This window comes from Xenopus laevis, chromosome 9_10S (genome assembly GCF_017654675.1).
Source record: "Xenopus laevis strain J_2021 chromosome 9_10S, Xenopus_laevis_v10.1, whole genome shotgun sequence".
NCBI lineage: Eukaryota > Metazoa > Chordata > Amphibia > Anura > Pipidae > Xenopus > Xenopus laevis.
The window spans coordinates 16,442,842-16,456,269 of record NC_054388.1 but is presented as its reverse complement, the minus strand read 5'-3'; the positions used below and the strand labels follow the sequence as shown (position 1 = coordinate 16,456,269).

General features: G+C 44.2%; 1 protein-coding gene and 2 long non-coding RNA genes across 3 annotated transcripts; 1 reads left to right on the top strand and 2 right to left on the bottom strand.

The window, feature by feature from the left end:
* Positions 1 to 334: 334 nt before the first annotated feature.
* On the bottom strand, positions 335 to 11,730 carry slc17a9.S (solute carrier family 17 member 9 S homeolog). Its single transcript, XM_018238258.2, has 13 exons — positions 11,133 to 11,730; positions 8,497 to 8,694; positions 7,582 to 7,721; positions 4,483 to 4,582; positions 4,147 to 4,277; positions 3,748 to 3,844; positions 3,497 to 3,593; positions 2,329 to 2,416; positions 2,135 to 2,169; positions 1,787 to 1,902; positions 1,551 to 1,606; positions 1,400 to 1,429; positions 335 to 1,143 (listed from the first exon to the last, which is right to left on the bottom strand). Exons 1-13 carry the CDS (start codon positions 11,255 to 11,257, stop codon positions 986 to 988), a joined length of 1,371 nt encoding a protein of 456 aa, XP_018093747.1. The 5' UTR covers positions 11,258 to 11,730; the 3' UTR covers positions 335 to 985.
* Positions 4,776 to 5,810, bottom strand: LOC121398755. The gene is made up of 2 exons (XR_005964504.1): positions 5,296 to 5,810; positions 4,776 to 5,041 (listed from the first exon to the last, which is right to left on the bottom strand). It is a non-coding gene; the product is annotated as an uncharacterized LOC121398755 (long non-coding RNA).
* Positions 5,857 to 6,498, top strand: LOC121398754. Its single transcript, XR_005964503.1, has 2 exons — positions 5,857 to 5,978; positions 6,233 to 6,498. It is a non-coding gene; the product is annotated as an uncharacterized LOC121398754 (long non-coding RNA).
* Positions 11,731 to 13,428: the final 1,698 nt, after the last annotated feature.

Genomic DNA, 13,428 nt, shown 5'->3' with positions numbered 1-13,428 from the left:
CTGTGCGCAAGTCATAGCAGGACATGAGTAAGCACAGAGGTAGGAAATGGCAATAGCAACAGTGCATACAGAATCTTGATTAGAGGATCCTGTGTGCATGTTTAGTAGCATAAAATACTTTCCACGGTACATCATACCCATTAAAAAAAAAAAATAAATATATATATATATATATATATATATATATATACATACATACATACATACATAAATAAATACATATATATATATATATATACACATACATATATATATATATATATATATATATATATATATATATATATATGTATATCTATATATATATATCTATATATATATATATATATATATATATATATATATATATATATACTGCAGTCACTGCCCTCTGAACGGTTTGTTCTATTTTGTCTCTCTGGGCACAGGAGCTGCCCTTTTGTTTTAAAGTTTTGCTGCAATGTCTTGTAGCAAGAAGGTCTGCTATGCCGCTCCCATTAGCAACTGGTAGGACACGTTATGCCTGTGTTGAATGCCTCTGCTGAAGGATGAAGCTTCAATAAGCACAGAAGCAGGGCAGGTAACAAAAAGCAGCCATGAGGAGTGTCCCAAATTCTATGAGCCAATCAGAATGCTTAAATCACCAGTGCAAATTAAACCGTATAATTCAGGGTAACCAACCCAACCACCATTTCTGTAATTGGAGGGCGGACGGGAATGTATTGTGCAATAAATAAATAAATAAGAAGTTGCTTGAAATTGGTCCCCAAAACTGGCCCCCCAGGGGCCACCATATTGCCATTGTCTTTATATATCCACGCTGCTTCAGAACATAACTTGATTGCCTTCCTTTGTATTGACCATTGATATAGCAGGAACTGCCCGGCTGTGAAAGTAGAGATGCATGCTGCTTTGGTTGACCCCCTACTTTCCTTTAATTCACTGTCCATCCTCTGCCCAGGCCTGATAGGGGTTCTGTGGCCATCGTAACCGTGGGATCTCCCACCTACACGTGAATTGTCTCCGCATCCACTCGCTCTGACCTCGCAAACTCCAGGAAGACAACAAGACCCATCAGGTTCACCACAATCACAAGGTGGAACATGGAGCTCCACGATCCTGTGGTTTCAATCAGGTAACCAGACAGGTAGACCAAAACCACTCCTGTTGGGAGGGAGAGAGGAAGAGTATGATGGTGACTCAGTCCTGCCATAAACCAACCTGGAACAGCATTAGCCCAAACCTTTATCTGCTGACAAACTGTGACTGTTGCATTGTTATAGCTTCCCTAGTGGCTGGGATTCAGCCCACAAGAATGAAGGCAATGAAGCACAGGCTTATAGGTTAAAACTTCGCTTGATGCTACAGGAGCTGATTGGCTGTTGGCCTAGGAATGAACCAAGTGAATGGCTAAACTTACCCAGCAAAGCACCACCTGTATTGGCCACACCTGTCAGGGGAGAGAAGATGTTACTGAGATTGGAGTCAAAATGAAGCACAAGCCTGATGGGAAACCCAACACCACAACCCTCTGCATGCAAAACACCCCCATAAGGAAGAGTCCATCTTACCAAAAAGGAAGCCGGCACAGGTTGGAGCCAGATCCTGCACATTAACGGTGATACCACTGAAAGAAAAGATGGTTGGGAACATTTATCTTAGCAAAAACCTATGGACCTCACATGGGCACCAGCTCATTCGTCTTAAAAACCAGACACATATTAAATCCTATGCCCGCATGGTAAATTAGCAGCTGCTGACTGATTTCTGTGCAGCCCTTACAAATTCTGGGGTACAATGCCATTACCTGTGATTAAAAGTCTGTAGTGCAAGTGCCACGGAGGCAAAAGCCACTGCATAATGATACGAGGAGCTGTGAGCCAGGCAGAAGATAAAGACACTGGAGAATCCCATGCCAACAATCTGTGAATGGAACACAACAGGTCTGTAAGTGTGAAAATAGGGGATGTAAAAGGGGTGTAACAGTTGTGTACATTGGAGGAGTAATAGGTGTGTAAACACAGGAGCTATTACTGCATAGCAGGAATTTAGTTGGATACGTGAAACTGGCATGAAATGGGCATGTAACATGTTAGTCAACCTTGTGCCAATCATAGTGCATGAAGAGCCATTGTTGACTGTCAGTTTTCCTCACCTGCATAAGTTTCCGCACCCAGACTGTCTGATAACCTGATGAGGGAAAAGAAAGGGTTAATGGTATTTACTCAAGGCATCTAGGAGGGGAAAGTTAGTGACTCCCATTCTGCATAGGATTCAGGGATCTTGGCACTCACACCCTAACAGTACTGAGATAAGTACCCAGCCCCCATGCAGGTGCCAGTTACCTACCTCGAGTCATGAGATGGTCAGACAGGAGCCCGCTCAGAATACCAGCGGGTATAGCAAAGAGCCAGGGAACAACATTGAATACCCAGCCCTGCAAGAAAACAGAGAGTCGTGGGCAAATGTAAGAGAGTAATACACACAAAGCAGCAAGTGGGGGATTCATGTGTCTGGGTCAAATTTACAGGTGCAGGTAGAACCCAGAAAGTAGAGTAACCGGAACAAAAGCACTGGGGAAGAGTTCCAGCAGGTTAATAAAGCTTTGATGTCAGCTTATTACACAAGGGCATAATACCACATTGAGAAATAGGAATAGAGTCGTTCATTATAGAATTTTGGTAAGGGCGGGACACCCATGGCGCAAGGCAGAGCCAACGCAAATACATTACATTGGCCTTTACCAAACACTCAACTTGCTTCTTCATGATGGCTTTATGCAGCTCATTCATATCACCACTAGATGGCAGCGTGTGCCCACAAATCTCCCAGCCTATAGGCAGAGTTGTTCTACAGGGGAAGGGGTTAAATACCGGATAAGGGTGCAGATTTGGGAAATTATATCTGTGCTACAATAAACAATACCAACAGTGTAACCTGAATATTCCTCAGGCACCAGGAAGAGGAAATGGGGGAAGGTCAGACCCCTGTGGTTGCTCTATCATGACACATTGGGGCTCATTTATAAACACTGGGCAAATTTGCTCCTGGGCAGCAAACTATAGGAACCAATCATTAATTAGCTTTTTTCATCTGTTATTGCCCAGGTGTAAATTTGCCTAGTGTTTATAAATGAGCCCGACTGGGTGCAAAGGAAACACACAAAGCTTCTGGAAGCCCTGCCTTGGCTCCTGCTCAGCATCTCCACACTCTCCCATGGTGCCTTGCTCAGCACTGTGGTTCACTGTGGATACAAAGGTGTTTACTGCAATAAAGTCAACGTGTGCTTTACGATCCAACCAGCAGCCTTGGCCTGTTACTGATGCTGAAAGATGCAGATAAAAAAACGCAGCCCTTACATAAAATGTCTCAGATACTAAGAAATCTATTAGCCTTCTTTGCCTGGGGCACCTAAAGAAACTGGAGCACCTGGCCACCCAGGCAAGGAAAGGGTTAAAGCGGAAACACACTAAACCTGCTCAGTAGGGGTGTGGCAAAAGGAACCTGATCCTCTCACCTTGGATTCCGGGAACCTTTCTTTGAAGAATGTTGGCATCCAGGAGAAAATTGTGAAAGCCGTGCTGGCAACACAGAGCTGGGCCAGGATCACTGCCCTGTAATACCAAGTGGACAAACATCACTACCCCAACCCTAGAAAGGCCTTTCTATCTGTATTTATATGTATGAGCAGGAGCTGCCATATTGTTTCTCTGCAGCTGCCCAGTAGGTGGCACTAAGAGTCAGTAGTGTGTTTGGTTTCCTACTCACCACACAGGAGCTTTCCAGAACAATTTCTTCCATTGTCCGTTGGCCTGGGAAGAGACGGCAAAACATTTCCCCAGATCCTCGACAGTCACAATTCTCTCTAAACACAAAGCAACACAAAGTGTTAGCTATAGCAAAGGGTGGGAATGTACGGCTGGCATCTGGAACTTAGTAACAGCTACGGGACCCCACTGTGTCCCTCACACTCTGGGTACATCAAGGTGATACAATCTACTCATCTGCAAATCAACTACACAGACAGGGGTTTAACCAAGAGAAAAGAAAGCAACCAATCGGATTCTTTCTCTCCTCATTCTCACTGGAACAGTCCAGTTAAGGTAACTGCTGATTGGTTGCTATGGTTATAGGACTAGGGCTCTCAGTAGCTGGCGGTTATGTTACCTTTCTCCTTCAGTAGGTAAGTGCTCAAGCAGTACCCCCAGAGTAAGGTGAGGAAGCCAGCAAAGTAAAAGACGCTCTCCCAGCCGTACCACTCCAGCAAAAGTGAGCCAGCTCCTCCCATAACCAGAGTCCTGCAAAAGGAAACCAGATTTAGAGGCTGGACATCTGCTCCTTTATATCCACACAGATCCCACCTACAAATTTTTTTTTTAAAAAAACACCTCCCAAAGATGCTTCTTCCAAGATACATCGACACATTTCACCCCAAAGCCTTTCTAGGAACTCAATGATCTCTTCCTGTTGATGTCTCCAAGCTGATCCAGATACAATACCTACCCAAGCTGAGACCCACTGCCGACTGTACTGCAGGTAAACGCACGCTCAGTCTCACGTACTCGATGAGAGAAGAGACTCACCAGAGCAGGAAAGTGGACACCTATCAGAAGTAAACAGACCGTGACCAAGGGTGTTATGAGATGGGAACAATGAATTCTGTAGTCTTTAGCCTTATCCCAACACCCCCATCCTCGTTTCAGCAGACAGATATTTGTACAATTGATTCAGAGGTCCATGTCTGTTCTGTCTGCCTCAGCAAGAAGATAGTGAAAGGATGCCATAGACTGCAGAGCTCTGCTGCGTTAGTGCTTTATTGTACACACGACATGTTTCGAGTCACATGGACCCTTTCTCAAGTGTAACAATCACATGATCAAACCACATCTTATAGCCTTAATTGCCAAACAGTGCTCCTCCTCCCACCAATTAACTCATTAGTCCAGAGTAAAAGTGTAAAATAGGTAGAAAACATAGAACGTATAAAACGTTTAAAAGTCCCAGTGATCTCCAGTGTACATGTAGTGTCCAAGTGCCAAGGTTCCATATCTTCAGATACACTCTATAATAAAAGACAAAAATCCAAAGAACCCCACATCACCTTAGTCCAAAAAATGGACAACCGCTATTTAATTTAAAAACATTTAAAATAGATATTCACATAAGAAAGGTGGTACTATCCTTTTTTGGATCTACCTGTCCTGACAATCCAAGAATACATGCATAACTGTGCCTTTCCACAATTATTCTAGAGATACATTCATATTAGACTATTATATTAAACAATACGATTTAAAGCAATCGCTTCTCCCTTACCTTACCCCCAGCTGAGAGGATAGGCATCACTTAATATCTGAAATAAATAAGAGTAAATATTACAATTCTTATAAAAAGCATTTCAAACTCCAGGCATCATTAAGCCCAACTGGGGCTAGTGAATTCAATTTAGAAATCCATTTGGCTTCACGTTGTAGCATCTTTTGCTTAAAGTTACCACCTCGACTTAATGGTTGTACTACTTCGAGGACCACCCATTTCAATTGCCCGTGGCTATGTTTTGCCTCATTAAAATGTCGGGCTACAGTCGTATCTGTCTGAGATCCTGGTTTATAATTCCTTATGTCCCCTTTATGCTCTTTAATCCTGGTTTTTACATTTCTAATTGTTTGCCCCACATAGACTAGGCCACATGGGCACTTCAACATGTATATGACCCCTTTCGATTCACATGTGGCATAGTCATTCAAATTTAGTTTATTGCCTTTAGTGGGATGATTAATGCTTGACCCTTTTATTATCGAGGCGCAACAGACACAATTCAAGCACTTTAAGCAAAAGATGCTACAACGTGAAGCCAAATGGATTTCTAAATTGAATTCACTAGCCCCAGTTGGGCTTAATGATGCCTGGAGTTTGAAATGCTTTTTATAAGAATTGTAATATTTACTCTTATTTATTTCAGATATTAAGTGATGCCTATCCTCTCAGCTGGGGGTAAGGTAAGGGAGAAGCGATTGCTTTAAATCGTATTGTTTAATATAATAGTCTAATATGAATGTATCTCTAGAATAATTGTGGAAAGGCACAGTTATGCATGTATTCTTGGATTGTCAGGACAGGTAGATCCAAAAAAGAATAGTACCACCTTTCTTATGTGAATATCTATTTTAAATGTTTTTAAATTAAATAGCGGTTGTCCATTTTTTGGACTAAGGTGATGTGGGGTTCTTTGGATTTTTGTCTTTTATTATAGAGTGTATCTGAAGATATGGAACCTTGGCACTTGGACACTACATGTACACTGGAGATCACTGGGACTTTTAAACGTTTTATACGTTCTATGTTTTCTACCTATTTTACACTTTTACTCTGGACTAATGAGTTAATTGGTGGGAGGAGGAGCACTGTTTGGCAATTAAGGCTATAAGATGTGGTTTGATCATGTGATTGTTACACTTGAGAAAGGGTCCATGTGACTCGAAACATGTCGTGTGTACAATAAAGCACTAACGCAGCAGAGCTCTGCAGTCTATGGCATCCTTTCACTATCTTCTTGCTGATGCTAATTGAGGTCTATACGGTGTGACCTTTGAAAGGAGTGCCTGCTATTGCAAAGATTGGGGATAAGCTGGTAATTCGTTTGTTGGTGTTCTGTCTGCCTGTGGCACCCATGCATAGACAAGTAAGGAGTATGGGTTTGCCCACACAGTAGCCCCGAGTTGATGACCACTTTACCTAAGCCTACCATGCAAGATACCGTAAGCTAGCATTTCATCCAATGCATTAGCAAGTTGGGAACTCCATCTGTATCTCCTGCCAATACACCCTCACGGTAACTAAGGGCTCTTCCTCTGGTGAGGGCTGTTGCTCTAGCATTTGGAGCCCCTGGGACTCCCTCTCTGTATCTTCTGTATCTACGCCAAACAATCCTCGTCTCTCATAGCCACTAAGGGCTCTTCCTCTAGACAAGCCACTGGGACTTTCTCTTTGAATCTCCTATCAAACCTGTCTGCAACAATCTTCCCTCTATTTGTATCTCCTACTAAACCTTCCTCGAATAAACCCTCATAGTCACTGCAGACTCTTCTAGCCTCTGGAGAAGGAGAGGCCAAGCATGTCATCATGGAATCACCAAGACAGAAAAGTGGCCTTCAGGGCAAGTCAAGTGAAAGTCAGAAGACCTGTTTAATTGATGCTTAAAGTGCAATGGAAGAAATAAGAGGAGAACCATGCTGGGTAGAGGCATAGGGGCCAAGTGAAGTCTAGAGAGAGATAGCCAAGTCAGAATATGTGTAGACCCCTGACTTGTGAAGTTTGGGTTGTGTTAATAGAGAGAGCACTCCCTGCTCGAATGTTCAATCCCATAAAAGTAACTGACTGATGTTCCTGTGGAGTAACTAGACATTTATTGATATCAGTGTTGGCCTGTTCCACTCTTCGGCCCATGACTAATTCACACTGGGATTAAAATTTCCTTGAGTTACACCAGAAAAATCATCCTATTTTGTTTGATAAGTCAGATATGACTACCCATTTTAATTTGTACTGAATGCCCAGTTCTGCCGCTGCCCCACCTCCCTCACACATAACTACTGTGCCTACCTTGCAACAGTCCCATCAGGAAGCGGAGGAGACTGACCAGAATTAGAGGAACTGTGGTCAAGTGAGCAACAAGGGGAGTCATAGCTGTGATCAGACCCCATGTCAATGCTGAGAGGAAAATTACTTTCTCTCCCCCAACCCTGAAGACAAAACAGAGAAACACAAATAATACAAAATACAAAAAGACAAGACATGCACTTAACTCATGAGACTTGTCTAAAGGTGGCCAACACTGGTCATCACTCTTCAGTATCCAACTGATCAACCCACAGGCCAAACTTACAGATACCATATTAAATCCCATGTATAGTGATGGGCGAATCTGACTCAGTTTGGTTTGCGGCAAAAAATTTGCCAAATATATTGACGTCTATGGGTGACAATTTTCTTTTTGACACGTGACAAATCTTTTGAAGTGCAACTATTTTTTTTTTCACCCATTGGAGTTTATGGCATCTCTTTTGTGGCAAAACCTGGTGAAAATGTCACTGCCCATGAACAATATAAAATGGTGCCCTTACCCTGTGTGGCTCCTTGTATGAGCCCAATGCATGGCCATCCTAAGTCAATGAGGATTCCACCCAATTACGTTGGAATGTTACAAAGATCTACTGGAATTTTAAGAATGTGCTAATGTGATTCTCAATAGCCACAGTAATTAAAGCAACCTGTGCATATGCTGGTGATGGGTTGGAATGCCAACAATGCTTTAAATGTTAATGGTAATAAGGTTAGCAGGGCACTTATCATTGCCTGTCAAGGTATAACAGATACTGCACTCCGAATGTGGAATACCATAGTACTGCTTCCTGCGTGGGTGGCCATACTGGGGAACCCCATGCATCTAATGAGCAACTGCCTTTCCCTTAGCATTAGTGCATTGAGAAATGAGTAGGTTTTACCCTCTGTACTTACTTGTCACTCAGGTGCCCCCCAAGAACTTGGGTAAGACAGTAACCCCAGAAGAAGCTGCTGAGGACAACTCCCGACTGGCGCTTGTTCCAACCAAAGTCCTCACTCATGGTTACGGCACAGATTGGCATGCTGGAACGGGCGCAATACAGGAGACATGTCCCCACCAGGAGGGTCACAGTCCAGACTCGAGACTCTAACCTGTAAAGTATAACTGGAAGTTTAGCCCCAAGTAGGAAGCAGAGAAGAGACAGGGAACTGCATTTACTAGAGGCAGCCAACCTTCAGTTTATCAGCTGTTGTTACACTACAACTCCCAGCATCCTCAGGCAGCCTTGGGTTCCAATGCAGCTGTGGGTTTTGCCCACAGACAAATCAGGGATTATATAGAGTGTTTTTGGGGTTATGCCAGGGGCCAATGCGATGGCCTGAGTCCTGCAGGCACTGCCAATGAAGGTTCCTTTATGTAGATATCTATAGGTTTTAGGAGTTGGGTTCCCATAGCCAAGCTCATACTTTAATACACATATATAAAACTTCTGCAAACAGCCATATGGCAGCTACTGTTAAATGACATCACTGTGTGTAACAATGACATCATCTTGTTGATCCCTTGAACCGATTAATTCAGCCAAAACTGCACCATAGAAATAGCTGAGCTGCTGGGGACTCTGAGCATCACCAGTAACCCAGGTAATGTTATGGGATTGCCTGCAGTGAAATTTGGAGATTTGTTCAGTTAGAATTAGCCCAGGGAAACCTATTTATATACAAACCAGTATGTGCGTATGTGTGTGTGTATTTTGAGGATAAAGTCAACAAGATAATCTAGTCCTGCAAACACCCACTCATTTCAATGAGTAGCAGGCACCGCCCTTGGGTTTTCAATAGAAAAGAAGTTCCTCCTGGTCTGGGGACTCAGAGCGGAACAGGGAGAGTATCACCTGCACCAATGAATGTGTTATATAGCTTTCCCTGTTCGGTAAAATGTCCATCCTGAGAGTGCCAAAATCTCCTATCCAGAGTGCATTGTGGCACAGTCTAAAGCAGGGGTCACCAACCTTTTTTTACCCGTGAGCCACATTCAAATGTAAAAAGAGTTGGGGGGCAACACAAGTCCATTGTGGTGCTAAATAAGGGCTGTGATTTGCCATTTGGTAGCCCCTATGTGGACTAGCATCTTACAAGAGGCTCTACTTGACACTATACTTAGTTTTTATGCAATTAAAACTTGCTTCCAAGCCTGGAATTCAAAAATAAGCACCTGCTTTGAGGACACTGAGAGCAACATCCAAAGGGTTCGAGAGCAACATGTTGCTCACGAGCTACTGGTTGGGGATCACTACTCCAAAGCCTATCAATCCCACTTTGGCATTTCCATTAATCTATAACTATGACTATTGGCTTATCAATAAAAATGGGCAAATATGAACTGGTCTGGCTTATAGCAACCAATCGGCAATGAGTAAAGCTTGGTCTTTTACAGTCAGCATAAAGGAAGGGTGTCTTTGATTGGAATGGGTTACTGCTCTAGGAAAAATATGCCCTTTGGTAAATGAGCCCCCACAGCTGAGAATTATGGGTAATTTCCAACCTTACCCCATATTTATATGGCACCCAGAGCCTTGTTCACAGCCTAAGTTCCTGAGTAATCTCCATGCACCCCATAACTATGATAATTATTATGACTCACACATAAGGGGAGCTATTGGTGCTTGCAAAAAATACTACTGGGGAACCCCAATAAATAAAGCTCTTCTTGACCTTTGTAGGGACTTGCACCTACTTTACCATTTACTAACATGTCCCAGAGACCCCAAATCATTTCTTTTGTCAAGGGCCCCAGAGAAAAACTGGGTTTCAGAAGGTGCTGCTGCTTTTGTATGTTTTGAAAATATCACAGATAGTAGTTGTTTACACTAGGTTGAACTGAAATGTGCGCTTCTCCAGCAGTTGTACAGAACTACAACCCCCAGCATTTTCAAACAACCAAAGGCTCTCAACAACGATTGGTGGACTACAGGCTGGACATTGACTCACATTGGGGATAAGCCAAGACAATCTGGGAAACCCTATTCATATGGTCAGCAAGAGTCAAACATTGATTTAGTGTTGTTATTATTATTATGTGGAGGCAATAATACCCATTAGTATGACTGCACTGAGTAAACAGTGAGTGAGTGTTGGGTGTACATTCGTACATGAATAACATGATGTGACTGTAGTTTGGAGGTGGTGGATTTATTCTAGTGAATGTCCCAGCAGAAGTGGCAGGTAGTCAGGTAGGTGGGTATGGGCAGTGATGGATATTATTAAGGGGCAGACCTGCAGGCCTGGATTACCCTGATAATAACAATAACAGACACTTGCCTGGTGAGAGTATTTAGCAATGGGGACAGAGTATTCTGTCCCTAGGAAATTATATTCTCATTCTGATTTGCTAACTCACATCAGGCAGGCAGGGCATAAATAATGTGAATGTCAGCTCCGCGGGCCAGGGATTTCCTGATAAGCCCAGAACTGCTGTGTTTGGGTGCGAGGGTGACTGGGTAACGAGCATATGTGTGTGTAGCGCCGCTGTTGCCTATGTTGGCGCCCTTACTGCGGGCTGGCAGAACTGCGCTATGGCGGCCACTTACCTGGACCAGAAGGTGTCTCTGCTGCTCCTTCTTAGCCGCTCCAGGAGTAGCGGGTGTTGCAGGTCACCGGCTGGCACTTGGGCCGTCTGGTACCCCGCGATCTTGCCCCCCAGGGATGATGCCATCGAAAAGGTGCCGCGGAGCTGAGACTTCTCTGCCGCTGGGAGGGATCAGATCTGATTCACTAAAAACTTTCTTTCCACGTGTCACTTACAGCCCTGGCTTCCTGTTAGCGCTCGGCTCCACTCAGCGCTGCAATGCCGGGTAATTGCTGCCTGCTGGCATAGGGCTCCACTCTGAGTTATAAAGCCGGGTAACTGCTGCCTGCTGGCATAGGGCTCCACTCTGAGTTATAAAGCCGGGTAACTGCTGCCTGCTGGCATAGGGCTCCACTCTGAGTTATAAAGCAGGGGGCACACATACCTGCTGGCATAGGGCTCCACTCTGAGTTATAAAGCCAGGTAACTGCTGGCATAGGGCTCCACCCTGAGTTATAAAGCCGGATAACTGCTGCCTGCTGGCATAGGGCTCCACTCTGAGTTATAAAGCAGGGGGCACACATACCTGCTGGCAAAGGGCTCCACTCTGAGTTATAAAGCCAGGTAACTGCTGGCATAGGGCTCCACTCGTTATAAAGCCGGGTAACTGCTGCCTGCTGGCATAGGGCTCCACTCTGAGTTATAAAGCAGGGGGCACACATACCTGCTGGCATAGGGCTCCACTCTGAGTTATAAAGCCTGGTAAATGCTGCCTGCTGGCATAGGGCTCCACTTTGGGTTATAAAGCCCGGTAACTGCTGGCATAGGGCTCCACTTTGGGTTATAAAGGCAGGGGCACACATACCTGCAGTGCTGGCATAGGGCTCCACTCTGAGTTATAAAGCCGGATAATTGCTGACTGCTGGCATAGGGCTCCGCTCGGAGTTATAAATCCGGGGGCACACATACCTGCTGGCGAGGGGCATGACCCTGTGCTGGGAGCCCTGGAGCACCAGTATTTGTTGGCAGGGGGCACCAACGCTTTGTGCTGGGAGCCAGGGGGAAACGATACCTGCGAGAATAGGGCACAAGTCTGAGCTGGGTGCCTGGATAAATAAGAGCTGGCATGGGGCATCACTCTGCTTTGAGCCCAGGGGAAGTGATATGAGTTGGCATTGGGACAATTTGTGCTTGTAGCCCACACATCTCCTGGTATGAGGGCATCACTGTGCTGGAAGCCCAGGGAAACAGACATCAGCTACCATGGGTACAATTCAAAGCTGATAGGGTATTAGAATGTATGAAAAAAAACTCACCAAATTACAGATGTGGTACAGGTACACCAGCCCCAAACACTCCGCATAGGAAAACAGAAAACCATCAGAAACAAAAATGGCTAAACGGGTACTACAAGAATCCACAAGACCACCAAAATATAAAATATTTATCATACATCCCATACTGTATATGTATCAACAACATTTCAGAATCCATAATGTATTTCATTAATGATAGACTATGTGTGTCTTGGCACAAAATGGGTAAGGCCACTGAAATGTTGTTGATTTAAAGACATATTTTATTTTCCTTCAGTGGATTTAAGTAGGGCCCATTTACTATAGGGGTATCAATTTATTTACTGCCATTAGTGCACCACCTACACTGGGATTTAGGCGATACTTGGGTACTATCGGTACAGAAGAGGGTATGAAGATCCATACATTTAATTTCTTACATTCCTCACCCAGGGGTGGCACAGGGCCCCTGATATTGACCTGTGTGCAACTATGTCAGCTTGGGGTCTGATGCCAATTGAACAGAACAGCTGGATAAATCTGGCACTGCCCAATAGCAAAACACTGAATGCTCCAGCTGGTATTTTTCCACTGTTTATGTGGTCAGGTCAGTAGCACATTGGCATCATCAAGAGCAGCAGCCTGGTACACACACTGTTCTACTGAATGATGTGTATTTAATTATACAAACCCAAGATCTTCCCTCTACTAGAGCCCTGCCACATCCCAAGCATGAAGTGAGCGAGTAATTCATTAAAGGAGAAGGAAAGCTACGGAGGCATTTTATTGCCAATAGATTAGCTGCAATAGTGCAAGCTAGAATGCTATATTTATTCTGTAGAATGTTTTACCATACCTGAGTAAAAAGCTCTAGAAACTCTCTGTTTGTTTAGGATAGGAGCTGCAGTATTAATGTGGTGTGACATCACTTCCTGCCTGAGTCTCTCCCTGCTGTGGGCTCAGATTACAGTAGAGAAGGGAGGGGGGGAGAAGAGGAGCAAACTGAGCATGCTCTTGCCCAGG

Coding starts and splice junctions, on each gene's coding strand:
- slc17a9.S (XM_018238258.2), bottom strand. CDS start 11,257: ATGGCATCATCCCTGGGGGGCAAGATCGCGGGGTACCAGACGGCCCAA. Junction 2,170..2,328: donor TGACCATCTCATGACTCGAG/GTAGGTAACTGG, acceptor TTCCCTCATCAG/GTTATCAGACAGTCTGGGTG. Junction 1,144..1,399: donor TACAGGTGGTGCTTTGCTGG/GTAAGTTTAGCC, acceptor CCCTCCCAACAG/GAGTGGTTTTGGTCTACCTG.